The 20025-nt window shown below is 32.8% G+C and overlaps 2 protein-coding genes across 2 annotated transcripts; one reads left to right on the top strand and one right to left on the bottom strand.

The window, feature by feature from the left end:
- Positions 1–1979: 1979 nt before the first annotated feature.
- LOC122584714 (cysteine-rich receptor-like protein kinase 10) lies at positions 1980–12182 on the top strand. Its single transcript, XM_043756761.1, has 4 exons — positions 1980–2250; positions 2716–3164; positions 3553–3703; positions 11703–12182. Exons 1-4 carry the CDS (start codon positions 2068–2070, stop codon positions 12069–12071), a joined length of 1152 nt encoding a protein of 383 aa, XP_043612696.1. The 5' UTR covers positions 1980–2067; the 3' UTR covers positions 12072–12182.
- Positions 12183–16037: 3855 nt separating this feature from the next.
- LOC122586130 (WAT1-related protein At5g64700-like) lies at positions 16038–19446 on the bottom strand. Its single transcript, XM_043758237.1, has 6 exons — positions 19248–19446; positions 18956–19138; positions 17452–17701; positions 17121–17279; positions 16756–16907; positions 16038–16199 (listed from the first exon to the last, which is right to left on the bottom strand). The coding sequence occupies exons 1-6, from the start codon at positions 19424–19426 to the stop codon at positions 16046–16048; spliced, it is 1077 nt and encodes a 358-aa protein (XP_043614172.1). The 5' UTR covers positions 19427–19446; the 3' UTR covers positions 16038–16045.
- Positions 19447–20025: the final 579 nt, after the last annotated feature.

A 20025-nucleotide genomic window follows, 5' to 3' on the forward strand; every position in this document is an offset into this window, starting at 1 on the left:
ATATGTTTGATGATATGTGCCTTAACGACTTAATATGACTTTTATATAATGTTCTAAATGGACAAACGTTTTATAAACTATGTGCTATCTTACTTAGCTAATTCGTTAGCTAACACTTGCTCTTTTAAATGTGTTGTGCCCTCAGGTCCAATATTAGTGAGCAGGTTGATGTGAGAAGATGTGAGACATGGGTAGATAATCTTGAAACTGGCTATAGTTTACCTATAATGGTTGCTCGCTTTAAATATTTGTTTTATGTTTAGATAATAATGACTTGTATTGATAATGTGGTTGGTTGTTTAATGTTAGGCAACCGATGGGTTCTATTTGAACTTATTTTGATGACATGGCTAGTAACACCATTTAATGAATAAACCAAACAGATTTTATTGTTTTGGACTTTTAAAGTTACTTCCGCTTTCTTTTAACGACGTTAGACGAAAGTTTTTGAAAATCCATATTTTTAAACGACGGTGTTACATTTGTTACTCACTCTTGCATTAAAGTAAGAAACTAAGAATCACAAACAACTTTTGTTGTTGTTCCTTTTTCTTCTGACGTCGTTTGTGCACGAAGGGATAAAGCTAGAACAATCTTTTGAGATTTATTTATTTATATATTTACGTTTAGTTTTGGCGGAGAGTCATAAAAAAGAATCAATATAAGGAAATTTTTTATTAACGATATTTTTTTTACATTTTATTTATAGGTTTAAGTTTCGTTATAACTTTGTAAGAAATAGATATATTTATATAATTTCTTATAAGTTTATATAAAAAGAGCCACAGAGTAAATCTTTACTTGACCTAATTAACATTTTCAGTATTTATTTTTGATGGGATACAACCCGCAAACTGATTCCCACCAACAAAAGTGAGTTTATTTGGGTCCATTTTACAACCCGAAATGTACACGACCTGAAACTAATCGAAAGTTGTTATCAAGATTTGTAAGATTGTGATTCTGTAAGCAGATAAAGAATCATATTGTTGGGTTTTGAGTTGGATGTTTAGACGAGAGTAATTTTTTTCCAAAAAAGTATTGAGGTGTTTTAATGATAAGAAAAAAAAAAAAGAAATGAGTGTAGAAACATAATTACACCATTTTGGTAAATAGTTTTTAAAGTATACCATTTTGGTAAATAAGTTTTTCAAATACACTATTTTACTTAAAAACTCATCCTCTTATACATTTACATGTGACAGGAGTTAAACATATAACCCCATAAAAAAACCACATTGTAAAAAACCACATGAGTACCAGGCTATAATTTGAATGACACAATTTTTACGCATTACCCATAATAATAAAGTGATATATGATGATGGTAATGATCATAGTTGTCAAACTCGTACAAGACACAAGTCGACTCGTACGAGTCGAGTCAAAATCAAGTGAAAACGAGACGAATCGGTGGATGACTTGTTTTTGCTCCTGACTCGTAGCATGACTCGTGTTTTGTTTGCGAGTCGGTCCGAGTCGTGTTCCGAGTCACGAGTCACATAATAATTTTTTATTTTTAAGTTTTTTTCTTTTTTTTTTTAAACATAATATGCTTTTAAATCTGATTTTATTTCAATAATGTTTACTATATTTAGCGTAATATATCAATATAAATTATATATCTACAATAAAAACTTATATATAATTATAAACTTATATATTATTAAATATCATGACTATTATGATTCGAGTCATGTTTTAATTTACAAGTCAAAAAATCAAAATTTCGAGTCGAGTAAAAATACAGATAACTATGGCAATGATGATGATCGGTATTCATCAAATGAAATGTATTGGAAATAAATAGTTAAGTTTGGTTGGAGTGGGCCCACATAATTGACGGTTAAAGCCAAAAGAGTTGACTTTCAACTTGAAAAAGCAACGTAGATAGTCGTTGTATTTGTTTTTGATACTTTTGTGTGTGGAACATGTCAAGTCTTTTTGTTACTCCTATCCGGCTATCCTATATAATAATATATATATAAAACCATATATATACAACTCTGCACTTGTTGGAACCTTTGACAATAAATTAATAGGAATAGTTTCCGTACAATTAACAAAATGAAACGACTTGTGTCAAGTTGTTGCATGAGATGCGGTGGAAGAGCTGCGGCCGCCGATGAGCATGAATCAGAATCAGAATCATGGGAATTATTTTTCAAACTCCAAACTCTTCAAGTTGCTACAAATTTCTTTTCAGATTCTAACAAACTTGGTCATGGTGGTTTTGGTCCTGTTTACAAGGTAATACTGTAATTTAATTCCGTTCCATCCTTTTAGTATCATATAATTTAGTTTGACATTTTATTTCTAACTTTGACGGTAAATATGTAGGTCGATGAAAATTATATAAATAAATTATAATATAATCTTTGCTACAAATGTTTTATGTTATGGTTCTTTTATTTCAGTTATGAATTATGTTCTCAACATTGTCATACAAATCTTTTTTGTAAGTAATTGTATAAAGTTTTGTAAGCAATGTATATATACGGAATGTCCGGTATGATGATTAAATTTATTGTTTATGATGTATATTGAGGTAATTATAACTTCATTTGAGCAAAGAAATTTGAATTTTAGCATTATAACAGGTAATATGGATGATTTGGCCCATTTTAACCAATTATAATGGCAAAAACATGGTTAAGTTTAGGATTTATCCTGTGAGCTAGCTATGATTCTATTTTTATAGTTCGTTTCTTGAAGGGTTTATTGCCTAATGGCCAAGAAGTAGCAATCAAGAAGTTATCGCTTACATCAAGACAAGGCCTGCGTGAATTCACTAATGAGGTGAAATTACTACTCAAAATTCAGCATAAAAACTTGGTTATGTTATTAGGATGCTGCATAGAAGGACCGGAAAAGATGCTTGTATACGAGTATCTTCCAAAAAAGAGCCTCGACTACATTCTTTTTAATAAAGGAAAGTCTCGAGCATTGCATTGGACCCAACGGTTTCAAATCATTGTAGGCGTTATAAGAGGTCTTCTCTACCTCCATGAAGAAGCCCCTGTAAGGATCATCCATAGAGACATCAAAGCAAGTAATATTTTGTTGGATGAGAGTTTAAATCCCAAAATTTCAGATTTTGGTTTGGCACGACTTTTTCCTGGTGATGATACACATTTGAATACGCTCAGAATTTCTGGTACCCAGTAAGTATTGTCTAGACCTCTGATCAGGGTGACATTTTTTGACCTAATTTAGTAGTGTTCTGTCGTAAATGGGTTCAAATGGGTTGAATAAACAACTTAGCTGGATAAGGAACCAGTCAAATGTTGAGTTGAAAGAGTAACGATTATTATGGTAATGATGTCGTTTTCTAATAGAAAACACATTGAATTTTTCTTATAAATGGACCAAAAAAAGTCGTAGGTAGATACAGCCCGGAAATCCTTATTTGATCCGTATAATAAAAGGTACTCCGTACTAGTTTTAACAAAAACCCATTTTGACCAGTTACTCAAGCAACCAAACCTTCACATTTTGTCACCTAAAAAGTATTTAAAATTTTGTATTCTCAACTTTTGTGATCTTGTGTAGTGGATACATGGCTCCTGAGTATGCGATGCATGGATATTTGTCGGTTAAAGCTGATGTCTTCAGTTTTGGGGTTTTAGTTTTGGAGATTGTTAGTGGCCGAAAAGTTAGTGAGCGGCAGCTTGGTGCTGAAAAGTCAGATCTTTTGAGCTATGTAAGTCACTAATTCTTGACTATTCTACATAAACTCAACACAGGTTGGAATATATAACCAAATATCTTTAAACACGAATACGCAACGAAAGCAAATAAAACCATGTAATCAATTAATTAACCTTGAAATAGGATTAAGGATTACCTTATAATGTAGATGAATAAAGTGAAGAACTTTAAAGGATTTCAAGTAAATCCCTTTACGATCGCACACTAGACACCTCTTATATCGTATGCTAGTATCTTGATCACGAACTGAACAACCCTTTGTTACTACCCCTTAAAGTCGAACCAACCAAAACCCGAAAACCCTTTTCTTGGGGAGTTTCGGCCGAAGCCAAGAGAGGGGAAGGAGAAGAGAGAATTAATGTATGAATAGAATGCTTAAACCCTTAGATTTAAGCCTCTATTTATAGGGAGATATTAGGGCATAATTACTTGGTGACCAAGTCAAATTAAAGCCTCTAAAGAGCCTTCAAAAACCAGCCCCCCTAAATCCAATTAGAGTCTAACCCTAATTAACTTATTTCACAATTAAACCTCCTTCTAACTAATTCAAATACAATTAACCCTTTAACTTATTTAAATTAATCATTTAGTGATCAAACTAATTAATATACTACTTTAATATATTAATTAATAATATAGAGTTACCGTGTCATTTTATGTGATCTCGTAGGCTTAAATCATTTCCGGACATACGTTCATTTTACGTGATCATATACTAAGAGTTCCCACTTGAGCTCGTAATAAATGAAGGTAATAACATTGGTTAGCGTCTAGCAACGCGCCAATGCTCCCAGAAATATTTAACTATAGTTTCTTAAAGTATATTTAAATGGTTGAGGCATTTATGATCCCTTTGTTCAGATATCGTGTTAAACATGAATATGGATCAGTGTCATTTCATGATTTAACGATTCTGTTTCTCATTTCATCACTACTTAAGATTACCAAATACAATCGAGACACGTCTAGATTTATTTGGACATGGTCATGTAAACATCTTAAATAGTCCCAATGAGGGGCCCAGTGGTATCATTCTGCAACTATCAGTTGGAGGAACAAATCCTGTATTGACTACACGTGTCAGTCATCATACTTCACTACACTTTCTGAAAATAGTCCTTTATGTACTCCCTTATTCAGGAGATTTAGAACTATATCAAGTAAGTGCAATTCATATATGCTGACCTGCTTGTATCTCAAGTCAAAGGATCAATAAAGTAACCATTTACAAATTTCACTTAATGTCGCCGATCCATAAAGTGATAAATTCGTTAGTGGGGTATTCCGATATGCATCATATGGATACCATGTGAGTTTGGTGGGACCGGCCATTATGTATTCAAAGAATACAACCAATCACTCAAATTTGTCTTAGTTTAATTATATTCCCATATAATTAATCGACAATGGACGATTTAGAATATTTAATAAATATTCAAGGATTAAACTTGCAAATATAGGACACAATTAAATTAAATGAAATCAAACATATCAAGTACTTTATTTCATTATGGTAAATATAAAGTGTTTAACATCCCTTATCCAAATACCGAAACAACAGTTTTACATGAAATAACTAGCTAATTTATGTCCTATGCCCTTAGCATGCCTTTCAAGCTTGGGCCTAGCCAAAGCTTTTGTGAAAGGATCAGCTAAGTTAAAATCCGTGTGAACTTTGAGTAATTTGATCTCTCCTAGTTCGATCTGCTCACAAACATAGTGATATCTTCTAGCATAATGTCTGGCATCTTTCTGAGCTCTGGGCTCGTTGGCAATGATTAATGCACCAGACTTGATTGTCTTTCATGGATTTCATTTCCACCTTCGTAGCTTCAAGCCATTAGTCAGATTCCGGATCTGATAATGGAGCTTTAAAATTCAGAGGGTCATCGATATCTCTTAAAACGTTTTCTTCTACCATCAGACATAATCTGTCAGTAGGACGTTTTGTCCTTTCGGACCTACAAAGTGGAATCGCTTCATCATCATCGACTTGAGGTTCATGACTTTGAACATTCCCCCCCCCCCAAGTTGATGATTGCTAAGAGCTTCAGAAGGTGACACATCTTCCTCTTGAGTCTCATCAAGCTACAACCCTCCCACTGTTCTCTTGAGCTAATTTCTTTTCAAAGAATTCAGCATCTCGAGCAACGTGAACAGTGTTTTTGGCGGGATCATAGAAATCGTAACCCATCGTTTCCTTAGGGTATCCGACAAAGATACACTTAGTAGTTCTGGGTTCAAGTTTGTCAGGCGTATCGCGCTTCACAAGTGCCTCTCATCCCCAGACTCTTAAGTAAGACATATTAGGGACATTTCCATGCCTTAATTCATATGGTGTCTTGTCAACCTTCTTGGTTGGAACCATGTTGAGAATGCATGCAGCAATCTCTAGAGCATTATCCCAAACAAAAAATGGGAGAATCGTAAGGGTCATTATAGATCTACCATGTCCAGCAAGGTTCGATTTCTCCTTTCAGTCACTCCATTATGTTGAGGAGTGTGTAGAGGAGTAAGCTGTTGGACAATTCCACATGCTTTTAGATAATCCTTAAACTCTTGGCTTAAGTATTCACCACCTCAATCCGAACGAAGAATCTTGATGGTTTTGCCGAGTTGATTTTCTACTTTATTTTTAAATTCTTTGAATGTTTCAAACACTTCATGTTTATGTTTAAGCAAGTAAATATAACCATAACGACTGAAATCATTCAAAAAAAAAATGATAAAGTAGCTAGCACCTTTCCTTGACTCATGTCTAAATCGGCTACATACATCCGAATGTATTAGTCGAAGTAGTTCTTTAGCCTTTTCCGATTTTATGCGGAAAAGGTATTCTTGTTATCTTGCCGAAAACATAAGACATGCATTTGTCAAATGATTCATCATTTGATTGTAAGATCCCTTCACTTTGAAGTCTTTCAATGCTTTTCTTACTAACGACAATTCCAAAGACACGCATTTATCAAATGTTTCATCATTCGATTGTAAGATCTCTTCACATTGAAGACTGTTAATGCGTTTCTTGCTAATGATAATGCCGAAGACACACATTTATTAAATGATTCATCATTTGATTTGTAAGATATCTTCACATTGAAGTCTTTAAATGCGTTTCTTGACAAAAGTTAAACAAGATGACAATGTCAAAGATAGATAGAGTCCAAGTTAACTTGACTCTTATTGAATTATCGTTTGTATCTCATCAACATTTATAATTCAGGTAAGAAGATACTTTAAGAACTGGTTAAACCAACTTGCTTCTTCTTCTTGTTTAACTCAGCTAGATACTTAGGACAATTCCTTCTCCAGTTTCTCACTTTAGCATAATGATGACAAGACTGGTCTTTAGCCGTATGCTCCTTTTTCCAAGGGGTCTTTTAAGGTTTTGAGACTAAACACTTTGTTTTCCTTACCAAAGTTCTTGCCCTTATCTTTACGGTTGTTTTGCTTTCTAAACCATTCCCCCCTTGATCATAAGAACTTGGGGTATCTCAGATTTCTTGAAAGGTTTTCTTCATACTCAATCAACTTGATATGAAGTCCAACTATGCTATGCAAATTTGTAATTGTCTCTTATGTCTATAACAATCGGCAGAAGATACGCATAGTTTTAACCTTTCCATAATGCTCAAAGTGACTCTTCATCTTGAGTACATGAGCACTTACTGGTTTCCCATACTCGTGTTCAAGTTATGGAGTGACTCAATTAACTCAAGTAATTCAACTCAAACTTTTTTTCTGTACATAGATTTGAGTTATTTCATCATATCACACGGATTTTGCAATCCGAATTGCTTTTTGAAGCTCAGGAGACATGCTTCTAGCATCAAATAAGCAACCTCAATATGTCTATTGTACTGAGTATGTTATGCTTCCAACTGCAAAGCAGTGGCACTCGCATCAGGAATAGCGATATCTGAATTTCAATGACATCAACTTTTTAAACAATTCTCTATTGACAAAACAACCATTGAAATTGGTTTTAGAAAGTTTTCCCTTTCTATCATCGACCTAAAAGCCGATTGGTATATGTTTTGTAAAGGATTTGTTTCCTTTTACAAAACAGATTCAAGTTCAATTATCGGTATTTTCGATAATTAATCCTTAAGAAATTAATTACCCAATGTTTAAAAAATAAACAATTAATTTCATTAAGGCTAGGATCCAATTGACATACAACCATTTCATCAGTAGATCTGCTAGAAATGATTGCACTCAAAAGGTAAGTGACGAGCAGTAATTGCATTACATGTGCAATTCCTAGTAAGAATGGGACCTACATATGACAGTTGATTCATCAAGTGCTTTTTTTTAGTCATGTTTTGTCCCATCTTTTGCCACGGGTCAAGGTCTCACCGCTTAACTCACTTTAAGTCATCCAACCAAAAACGGGCAAATTTGTCCACCACTGTGTACCAATGAGTGGGATTCGCCTTGCAACTGCCATTTCACCACTGTGTACCAGTGAGTAAAACAATAGCCACAAGTGTCCTTTACGAGTTGGATGGAAAATGACTTAAGTTTATTGGGTCAATTAATTTGATGTGTGATCAAAAAGTTATGTTTGAAGATTCATGCATATCTTCTAAACATTATATATTTATAAAACTCATTTTTATTGCCTTCAAATACAAAAGAGCTCGGTAGCTCCATTTGAACTCACAAAGAAGCGCAAGGGCAAAGGGACACAATTAAAAACCCGCCCTTTTAGAAGGCTAACGCTCTCCGACTTATACCTCTCTTAGAGTTTGTTCAAATGGGTGAGCCGGTGTATCTTTTGATTTATTAGGGCACCAATTTTATAAACAAAATCATTATTTCAATATAATTTAGTCAAGTTTAATTTTCCAAAAACAATTTTGCACATAATTTTCTTAAAGGGTAAAACTAAACTTTCTAAACATAAACACGTAACAATTAGGTATCCATCCTTGATTAGGCCACTATGGTTTAAGATTGGCTCCCCTTTCTCAAGGAAAAGGACCACATACATCAAGTAAACTTGATTCCGTAAACCAAAATTTAATAACAAATTTATCACATAAACACACAAGATGCTGATTGGAAATTTCCAGCAGCTTCACAACCCATTCAGGCCTAGAGGATTGCCAACCTGGGCTTAGCACACAACTACAAAGTTGTATCCCTACGAGTCTAGTATCTACAGTTCAAAAGGCGACTTCTAACTCCCCACGGATTCAAAGATATGGTCGTTTTAGTGGACTGGTGTCAAGCAGCAACATTAACAAATAATTATCACATTGTCAATCAATTGATTATTTTAATTATCCACCTAAATAGACCTAATGATCAAATAATTTTATCATTATAACTAAGTAATAATCATGAATTAATTTCATGTAAAAATTAATGATTATTACTTCTATTTAACAATTTAAATAAAGGTAATCCATAAACGCATGCAATTAACACATTAATTATACAATAAATCAAAACTTGCAATTAGGGTTTCCAAAAATAACAAATTTTTTTTTTTTAGAGTTCGAATTAGGGCTTTTAAAAAACAATAATTTTATATTTTTTATATCATTATTTTATTACAATTAAATCAATTAATTAATAAAATAACCAAGATAATTATATAAAATTCTCGAAAAATATGAAACCCTAACCCCTCTTCAAGTTTTGATTTTTAGGTAATTAAAAATCACATGGGTAACTCGTGATACCACTGTTGGAATATATAACCAAATATCTTTAAACACGAGTACGTAACGGAAGCAAATAAAACCATGTAATCAATTAATTAACCTTGAAATAGGATTAAGGATTACTTTATAATGTAGATGAATAAAGTGAAGAAATTTAAAGGATTTCAAGTAAATCCCTCTACGATCGCACACTAGACACCTCTTATATCGTATGCTAGTACCTTGATCACGAACCGAACAACCCTTTGTTACTACCCCTTAAAGTCGAACCAAGCAAAACCCGAAAACCCTTTTTTTGGGGAGTTTCGGCCGAAGCCAAGAGAAGGGAAGGAGAGGAAAGAATTAATGTATGAATAAAATGCTTAAATCCTTAGATTTAAGCCTCTATTTATAGGGAGATATTAGGGCATAATTACTTGGTGATTAAGTCAAATTAAAGCCTCTAAAGAGCCTTCAAAAACCGGCCCCCCTAAGTCCAATTAGAGTCCAACCCTAATTAACTTATTTTACAATTAAACCTCCTTCTAGTTAATTCAAATACAATTAACCCTTTAACTTATTTAAATTAATCATTTAGTGATCAAACTAATTAATATACTACTTTAATATATTAATTAATAATATAGAGTTACCGTGTCATTTTGTGTGACCTCGTAGGCTTAAATCATTTCTGAACATACGTTCATTTTATATGATCATATACTAACAAATACATGTTGCAATTTCCACACATTTACTTATTATCGGTCAGTCTAATCACTAAAATTTAAGAATTAGTTACATAGAAGCATCGGGTTAAAATTTGAAAGTCATTCTGACGCAGACGGAATAAAGATAAACAATTGATTCTGTTGATTCTACGAATACCCAGAAACAATTCTTCTAAAATTCGTTGATTCTAAAAAGAATACCAAAATTTAGGGTTTTTAACACAAACACGCCCATGTGTAAGAGGAAAAAAATGAATTTTTAATTCAACATAAACTGATCACTTTCCCATGTTCTGATGCATATAAATAGTGCTGCAAATTTCAAATGGGCCTCAAAACATAAGTAGGCCGAAAGTTATAACAAAAAGAAAATCTAAAAAACCCGAAAAAACAGATAAAATGGTCCAAAACTCATAGAAAAAGGCCGTTTCGGGGCTCGAAGGTCAACCAAACCACCTTTGGCTGTTTGAAACTTGATGCGTATCGTTTCTGCGGTCGTTTTGACTGGTCATACGTCCAAAACGGAGCTCTCTAGCAAAAGTTATGCCCATTTTTGTGGAGGTATCTTTTTGTCTTGATTTTCTAAAACCAGAAGGGCCTGATTTTCAATAGTTGCGTTTGGGCCTGCATCACATTCATTTAAAAATTCTCTGATTATTTAAATCATTTGTTTCATGTGATATGTTTGATAACCTATCAACTTATTAGTTGTGGGTCTATTTTGGACCCTTTGCGTATTTGTGAGCAATTTGTTTGAAAGTGTCATGTTGCCTTCAAAAAAATAAAATATTTATTACTGTTTTTATTGGTAAGTCATAGCAGCTATATTTCGATGGACATTGAACCCATTTCATATGATGGGAGTTGCTGGTGTATTGGGCGCTGCTTTGCTATGCACTATTCATGGTGCTACCATAGAAAATACTTTATTTGAAGATGGTGATAGTTTTTTAAATCATGTTTATGGCATTGACTATTTAGAAGACAGGACTAAATAAAGGGGTATGGGTCAAAGCTACGTGTATGAAGCTGGCCAATCTGTTTTGACCCCTTGCTCAACTAACGACAAGTCAACAATGTCCATCTTGTCACCTGACCAGAGTTGATGTATATGAAAATAATATCTATTCTGACTTTGCATCCCCCCAAACTTACTCTTTTGAAAGCAAATTTATCTATCGTTTCTCGTAAGTAAACAATACCATATTTTTTTTTTCTGCAATATATTTGAGTTAATTGTTAACATTTGCTAATATAATAAAATATCATATTAGAATCAAAATCTTGAATTAGTATCTTTGACCTTGGAAGTCAACATTTTACCTTTCTTATATAGTTATATCTGTTACTGTTTTATCTTGTGAACTTTGAAGGAATATCTGAACAAGGGTTACATACTTACATACATAGATTATTGTGATGGGATCTAAAGAAATGAATGCATTTGTTTTAATTCAAGCAATGATATCTTCATTGACTAGTTTTCAGAATTTCTCAATTTTTTTCTATGATAGTATGGAATAAAACAAGAGATTATTACATCGTTTATAGAATAGTAAGACTTTGTTTCTGAGCATACCCATCTTTTATGGTACTAATTGTGCAGACGTGGAGCCTCTTCCAAACAGGGAAGCAACTGGAGTTAGTTGATGAAAACCTTGAAACATGTAACATTAGTGAAGCATTAATGTGCATACAGTTAGGGTTGTTATGCTGTCAAGCTATCGTTGCTGATAGGCCCGATATGAATGCTCTGCATCTCATGATATCAAAGGATTCTTTTACCCTTCCCCACCCAGGAAAACCTGGTCTTCAAGGGCGTGGAGGACGTTGGACCACCAACACTTCATCCGCACTTACTAACACTAATGCTAGTACTTCTGCCACATATTATACTAAACCATCTATTACTAGTTCCATAGAAGAATATTCAAGAAATTCTATTTCGTTTTCATCAATGAATGATGGTAGATAAGGCAATTATTTTCATGTGTGGCGGTCATTTATATTTTTACATTTTTTGATTATTGATGTTGGTATGAATTTAGAATCTTTCTCATGTCGTAAAGTGATCGATTACTGTGAATACGTAGTTTTTGTTTTCTGCAATTTTTGTGTACATCTGCATCAGGTTTATAAGAGTTAAGTAATCAATATTTTATAGTTTGTTAATACATGGTTCCCAAATTCTATAGCATACCATGGTACTCTCTATATTGTCTGTTACATTAAACACATATTTTGCATTGATCCATTAGCTAGTTCCTTTCTTTACCACCATTGTTAAAAGTATTGGAAGCTTTATTCTTATTTTAGACATCATCTTTGCTCTCAAGTACCTTGACAACATTGTTGTCAGTCTTCCCACAAAGTTGTTAGCAATGCTCCAATAAAACCGTAGAGTACCAAAGCCAAATTAAGTACATATTAGTAAAGTTACCATTGAGTATTTACTTTTAATATACTTCTCAAATATAGGACAAGCATCTAAAAGTATATCCAACATATCATATGCGTAATGGTGTATCGTACTAGCTAGAAAATTACTTTTCTGTCTGTCTAACTTCAAATTTTTCCTAAGCTATGTATTTGTACTTGCAATTAATTTCAATTGAGCACCCATGACGTGACTTTATTCTTGCCATATTGTGGGGCTATATATGTTTTATGTTCACATGTCATGTAGTCTTGTTTACCAACCAATCATTTTATCCACTAATGATAATCTTCCCTCCTCTCGTCCGTTCTATATATATCGTTCTATATATACATATGATATGATGTTACTCTCATTCCAATTCAAAAATATTTGTAACAAAATCAGCATACTTCTCAAAGTACTAGCCATCCCAATCCACTAATCCACATTTTATACAATTGCTCATAACAGAATAAGCAACACGCAATCACTATTACATTACCCTTTTTTTTTATTTTTTTTATTTTTTTAACTCATCACACGATCAGCAACAACAACATCACCCGATTCACGTAAAGCCTACTCTACTTGTATCAATTAAACCATCATCTTTTTAACTCACTTCCAAAGGAATCCATTTAGGCAGTAATGGATCATGATGCACCACTTCATTATCTCGAAGCTGTCAAAGAACTTAAGAACAATCTCCACGTTCGTATGAATGTGACGAGTACCTTTGAACATTTCATCATTGTGTTTTTTTCAAGTGATGGAGCATTTGAAAAACTTTTTTAAAAGATCTCGATTTCCACCGCTATTGACCGGTTTGAGATATATATATAACATCTATTTTAGCATCTTGCCAAATTAGTTATAGGCATGATGTTATCTCCCTTATATCCATATCCTGCGAATGGCACTTTATTTACGCAAGATATCGATATAAGGGAGACAAACATCAAAGCGGTTGCCAAACTTCTCGGCGAGACCATTGATATAATAAACGCCCTTCAATATCCTGACCATGAAAGCTTGAATATTGTAGTGTATGATAGTTTTTTTTCCTAATACATATTAACTATGCTAAGATTCGGTGAAAATCATTTGAGGATTCACTATATATTTATCACCTCCCTTCAAGATCCTGACCTTGAAAGCTTGAATATTGTATTGTATAGTAGTGTTTTTTTTTTCTAATATAAACTATTCTAACATTTGTTGAAAATTATTGGAGGATTCATTATATTTATTACACTTTGATATTTGATATATAAAAATGACATGTTATGTTGTAATATGTATCTTTACACAGTTACACTTAAGATATAAAATACTAGTAAGAGTGAATACGTTATATACATAAAATTGAAAATATTCCTCGGTTTCTTGCTTGTGCAAGGAGCAGGTCATACATCCCACTGTATTTCATCAGGTTCATGAGATATGCAATAAGTGGTTGAGCTTGGAATCTTGTCATTGATGAAAGTAGTATGAAACCTACTATGTGATTAGCAGCCAAAACTGCATAACTGAAATGGATTTTTTCTCTCTTTTTGGAAAGGAACCTTGGGAAGGAAGACCATGAGTAGAGATGGCAAACAAACGGGTACCCAATGGGGAAATCCGAAAACCGGACAAATTTGGGCCGGGTTCGGGTCCGGGTATGCGGGTCTATGGTCGGTATGAGGATTGTTTTAGCGGGTTTGGGTCTGTGGACTGTTTTAGATGAAAACCTGCATACCCAACACATATATCTGACCCGCCTGACCCGTATATATTACATTATATAATACTCGTAATTTATGGGTATGTTTGGCAGCAAGCTTTTAGGAGCTGCAAGCTTCAAGTTGAATCAATAGATGTCAAGTTCATCCTCTCGAAATTACATACTACTAATTCAGTTAGCTTTTTTTTTTTCTTTTTCAGAACCAACCCAAATGAGATTAATTGTATATAATCTCAAATTCTCAAAATCAGTCAGTAATAAATGAACAACAAAGCTTAGTTACTAATAAATAAAAATCTAACACTATTCGTCCTTGAGTTTAGCTACAGATAATCTCACTACCAAGTTCTACAATGAAATAATGTGTTATATATATGTGCCAAGATTCTATCAGTTGAACAATAATGTAATTTAGTGGTGATATCCAAACCGAACACTATTTTGACATAATAAGTAAACCCTTAAACTTCGTTTGTCGACAAAAATGAATTCTGAATACGTTCAGAATTTCTGGTACCCAGTAAGTATTGTCTAGAGCTATGATCAGGGGTGACATTTGTGACCCAATTTATAGTGTTCGATCGTAAATGGGCTCAAATGGGTTGAATAAACAACTTAGCTGAAAAGGGAACTGATCAAATGTTGAGTTGAAAGAGTATGACGATTAATGATGTGTTTTCTATAGAGAACACATTGATTATTTCCTATAAATGGACCAAAAGAGTCGTAAGTAAATCCAGCCGGGCCAAACCTATATGATCCGTACAGTAGGATGTACTAGTTTATTTTATTTTTTTTTGCAAGGCTTAGTTTTTCGAATCATATTTACGACATTAACTGTTTTAGAAGAAAGGATTAATAAAGGTTTATGGGTCAAAGGCTCAAAGCTACCTGTATTAAGCAGACCAAATCTGTTTTGACCCGTTTGACAACCAACGACAATGTCCATTTTGCCACCTAAAATGATCAGAGTTGATATATTCAAAAACAAATATCGATTCTGAGTCCAAACTTACTCTTTTGAAAGCAAATTTATTTATCATTTCTTCTAAGAAAAGAGTACCACCTTTTTTTTCTGCAAAACATTTTAGAGTTTATTGTTATAAAAAATTATATCATTCAAATTTAGAATTAGTCTCTTTGACCTTGGAAGTCAACATTTTATCTTTCTTACATCTGTTATTGTGTTATCATCTGAACTTCTAGTAAAACTTGACTAGTTTCCACAATTTCTCAATTTATTTGAGGAAGTTGGACCACCAATACTTCATCGGCACTTACTAACACTAATGCTAGTAAAATATATATTAAGCCGTCTACTGCTAGCTCCATAGAAGAGGATTCAATAAATTTTATTTCGCTTTCATCATGAATGAGGCTAGATAAGGTAATTATTTTTTTATGGTGATCGTATACCGTCATTTATATTTTTTTTCATTAACTTTGAGTCCTGATATTGGGATGAATTTATAATCTTTCTCCTGTTGTAAAGTGATTTATGATATTGGGATGAATTTATAATCTTTCTCCTGTTGTAAAGTGATTTATATAACTGTTAATATTTTCTATACGTCGGTCAAACACAGATTGTGTATATCTACATAATACTAGAGCTAGAAATGTATTTTAGAGTTCATTTTTAATGATTTTAGCCGGATTCTATAGATGAACATCGGGTTTTCAGGGTTGAGTAATCAGAATTTCAGCGTTTGTGAATACATGATTTTCAGATTCTATAGACTACCATTGTACTCTTTGTATATTGTTTGTAACATAAAACACATATTTTGCCTTGACCCATAAGCTAATTCCTTTCTTTACCATCATTATTAAAAGTATCAGAAGCTTTAATCCTATTTTCGACGTCATCTTTGCTCTGTACTTTGACAACATTGTCGTCGGTCTTCCCCCAAAGTACGCTATAAAGTCCCACAATTATGAGTAACGCTCCAATAAAACTGCAGAGTACCAAAACCAAAGTACAGATTAGTAAAGTTATTTGTTTTATTATACTTCTTAAATATGGGACAAGAGTCTAAGAGTATATCATACATATCATATTTGTAATTGTATATCATACTACAAAACTTTCTTTTTCTGTGACTAAAAGTGTATAGAATATATCATATGTGTAATGGTATATAATACTACAGAACCTTTTTTTTTTCCTGTGGGTTATCAAACATATTATATCAAACTTTCTTCTCTGGTGTGTCTAACTACAAATGTTTCCTATGCTATGTATTTAGTGAGTTTTTTTTGTCATTAACAACGTAAATGTGTACTTTTTGTGTGTAAAATTTTAGTTAATATTACAACACATAAATTGTATAAGAGGTGAAAGAACATGAAATTGAATACTAAAAAAAAAGAAGCTAAGCATATTCCATATATTTGAGAATGGGGGTTTAAACACAACATACCGGTGGTCTATTAAGTTGCATATTGACATTAGTCAAAAAAAACAATTCACAAAAAAGTCAACTAATTGTGTCATTTGAAAAAGATGCTAACCTTCCTATATGGAGTCTTTCGTTGAAGGCAATGGCTGAAAAAACTCCTACAATCGGAAGTTCTAATGGTGTAAACATCGCTGCAAACACTGGCCCCCTCTTGTTAATTGTCCATAAGACAAGGTAGTATGTCAATCCAGATATTACAATACCCTAAGTGAAAGAAAAGTACACAGATACATATACATTCATTAGTAGAGTAATATAATTTTTATCAGTAATCTATGAACATAATTTTGCTCACCAACAATACCAAGTATATATGTCCATATTGAGTTGAGATATCCAAGTTTAATGCTTATAACAAACATTATAGTATATGTGAACTTGTTTTTTGTATGTATCCAAAATGGATAGCCAACTCACCCCATAGATGATCGTCAAGAGTTTTACGTCCCACTTGATCTTCCACATATCAGCTTCTCTTGCAAAGAAGACAGCGAGGATAGAAGATTGCAATGATGCGAAAAGACAGATCATGATATTCATAGACAATGGTGCCGGATAAACTTTGTGCACTAATCCCTGCAAAATATGTGCACAATCAAGAATGACAACACATAAGATGTACATGATCTTCAAGGAAAACAAACAATTAAGTGGTAGCAAGATCTATAGACGTGTTTTCTTCACTTATATTTGAATTTGTTTTTAGATGACACACAGCAAAATTATATATATAATTAAAATTAATTACCTGTAAAATGAGCCACAAACTCCAGGAAACTTTGCTGGCAGAAATGAGGGTTGCCCCTTTAACCCAGTTTGGTTTAACATGACCATGAAAAACTTTGGTGTTAGAAAGGTCAATTAAGGGCTTATCTACAAGTCCCTTCAATTGAAATCCTCCTCTCCAAAACGTAATCGTAAGTGTTCCTGCTATCCCAAGAATTGTTCCCACAACTTTGGCCTGCCCTTTGAAGCTTCTAATATTTACTTTCTCCATCCTTCATTATATTGATCAAAATGAAAAGTTAACATTAAGAAGTTTTTTAAAACCTATCCTGCACTAGACTGCGTACGCATCTCCGAACTAATTCACATCTTTTTTTATGGTTTTAATGTAAAGTGTTTTTGGGCATGGCCAGATCCCATAAAAAATCTATCTGAATTAGTTTTGGTTTTCTAAAAACCGAATAGATCGGTTTTGTTTTAGATTTCATATACAAAAACAGAACTATTAAAACCGAACCTAACCAAAATTATATATATTAATCTATCTTATACATTTATCATTTTACTACTACATCTATTGATTAATTATGTTTAGTAAATATGATAATGTTAATATATTTAAACTTTTTGCTTTTTTAATCCACATATCAAAAACTGTATGTTTTAGATGAAAATATGCATGAACACATAAGCTCGTTTATAAAAAATCATTCTCGATATTAACACCTAAAAGATATATTCTAGTTAATAAAAATCACTTATATTTTATTTTCTTTGTCATAGTTTCCGCTTAACAATTAGATGTTATTCATTATTACTTACTAATAAGCTAAAAGTGTAAAAAAAAAAATTAAAAAGAACAACACTCAACCAAATCGAACCCAAAACCACTCAACACCGGCAAACAAAATTTTTGGTTTGGGTTGGATTTCGGTTTCAAAAAGTGAACTGAAATATATGGTTTGGGTTTTGGTTTTATGCTAGAAGTAGTGAAAACTGACCTAAACTCACACCTACGATGAGCCACCAACCCACTGGCATATAAATTATGTTAACACCCTCTAGAAAAAGTCTCATTTAAGAATCCAGGTTTAATGTTGCTATTTTTTGTGTTACAAGAACTTTTACCAATAAATATAATGTCTGTCTTCGAAAATAAAGCTATAAAAGTCCAAGAAGTTTTTGGTAAAATTCAAGTATTAAGCTTCATGTGGATCACAATCTCGAGCCATGGCGCCATATGCATTACATCTATCATGACTTGGGAACAATGGTGTCAATTTCAGGTTTCATCCTTATGTAGCAACTAATGCTCAAATTTGTATAGTTTTGGTGCGGTATATTTACTCTGTAACCTTTTAGATGTTTTTGTAGTTTGATCCTAGCACCTTAAATTTTTTTAATGAATTTTCGTTGACGTTAAAAAAAAATGTCGATCAATTATAGTGTATGCAAGTACGTTTGTATACTCGGGAACACTTTATGAAGTACATAATCAATAAATCATATTATATGCACGTACGTACCTAAGGAGAAACGCAATGAGAAAGGTCAAACATGGTGTGAGACAATTTAAAGCACTTGACACTGTTGCTGAAGTATATGCTAAACCATAAGAAACTCCATTAAGATGGATTGTTGACCCAAGAGTTGACAGCACAAATATTTTCATCATTACTACAAATGTGAGTTTCGGTCGACTTTTCGTCCTGTATATATATATTTTTCATTTTCAATTATTCCAAAAAAAAAAAAAAATACATAGTTAAATCATGACAAGCAATCGGTCACTATATAGATATATCATATATATGTTACCTTTCGAAAACTAGAGCAAAAGGGCAAAAGAGAATCGTGCTGATTAAATGGCGATACACTACAAACACAAGCTGATTAAGTCCATTTGCGAACCCGATTTTCATTGTGATGGTTGCTCCTGCATAAAGAATTTGGACCAGCACCATTGCAAAGTAAGGCAAACTATTATTGTTATTCATGATTTGTGTCGTACAAAGATAGCAATATATTAGACAAGCTTTGTTTTAAACATATATGGAATGATATAGACATGCATATATATAGAAATCACATCACATATTATATATTTATATAGATAATGGTGTTTACGTCTTCCGCTCTATTTATAATTAGTTTAGTTAAATTAGATAGCTTTAGGTTAATTGGTGTATAAATTGATGTTTATGGATAACTAAAAATGTCAAATCTACTTTTTGTTATATGTATGTATTAGAAATTAAACTACATGCCAATGACTCACATATGGATTTTTCTTGAAAATACTCCTACGTACAATCTTACCTGGGGTCGCCTAGCTTTCACCATTGGTAATCTATGTATTCAGCTTCTTACAATTAATTTGTAAACCGGCGATATGTACGTATATTTGCTTTCATGTATACTCGTATATAGAGGGTGTTTGGGATTGCGTTATAAAGTGATTACTTGATTATTACGTTTGTAAAACGCAAATAATCTAAAAGTGTTTGTGTGAAAAAATGATTAGTTGTTATGAAAATGCAGTTTTGGAGAAGCATGTGCTTTTTCAAAACGCAAAATTTGTTTTGAAAACGCAAAA

Source organism: Erigeron canadensis, chromosome 1, assembly GCF_010389155.1.
Source record: "Erigeron canadensis isolate Cc75 chromosome 1, C_canadensis_v1, whole genome shotgun sequence".
In the NCBI taxonomy this organism is placed as follows: Eukaryota; Viridiplantae; Streptophyta; class Magnoliopsida; order Asterales; family Asteraceae; genus Erigeron; species Erigeron canadensis.

Excerpts from the sequence above, each read along its gene's own strand:
- LOC122584714 (XM_043756761.1), top strand. The coding sequence starts at position 2,068 with ATGAAACGACTTGTGTCAAGTTGTTGCATGAGATGCGGTGGAAGAGCT. Across the intron at positions 2,251-2,715 it reads GTTTTGGTCCTGTTTACAAG|GGTTTATTGCCTAATGGCCA; the intron begins GTAATACTGTAA and ends CGTTTCTTGAAG. Across the intron at positions 3,704-11,702 it reads AGTCAGATCTTTTGAGCTAT|ACGTGGAGCCTCTTCCAAAC; the intron begins GTAAGTCACTAA and ends CTAATTGTGCAG.
- LOC122586130 (XM_043758237.1), bottom strand. The coding sequence starts at position 19,426 with ATGAATAACAATAATAGTTTGCCTTACTTTGCAATGGTGCTGGTCCAA. Across the intron at positions 19,139-19,247 it reads TTTGCTCTAGTTTTCGAAAG|GACGAAAAGTCGACCGAAAC; the intron begins GTAACATATATA and ends ATATATATACAG. Across the intron at positions 17,702-18,955 it reads CTCATTGCGTTTCTCCTTAG|GATGGAGAAAGTAAATATTA; the intron begins GTACGTACGTGC and ends AATATAATGAAG.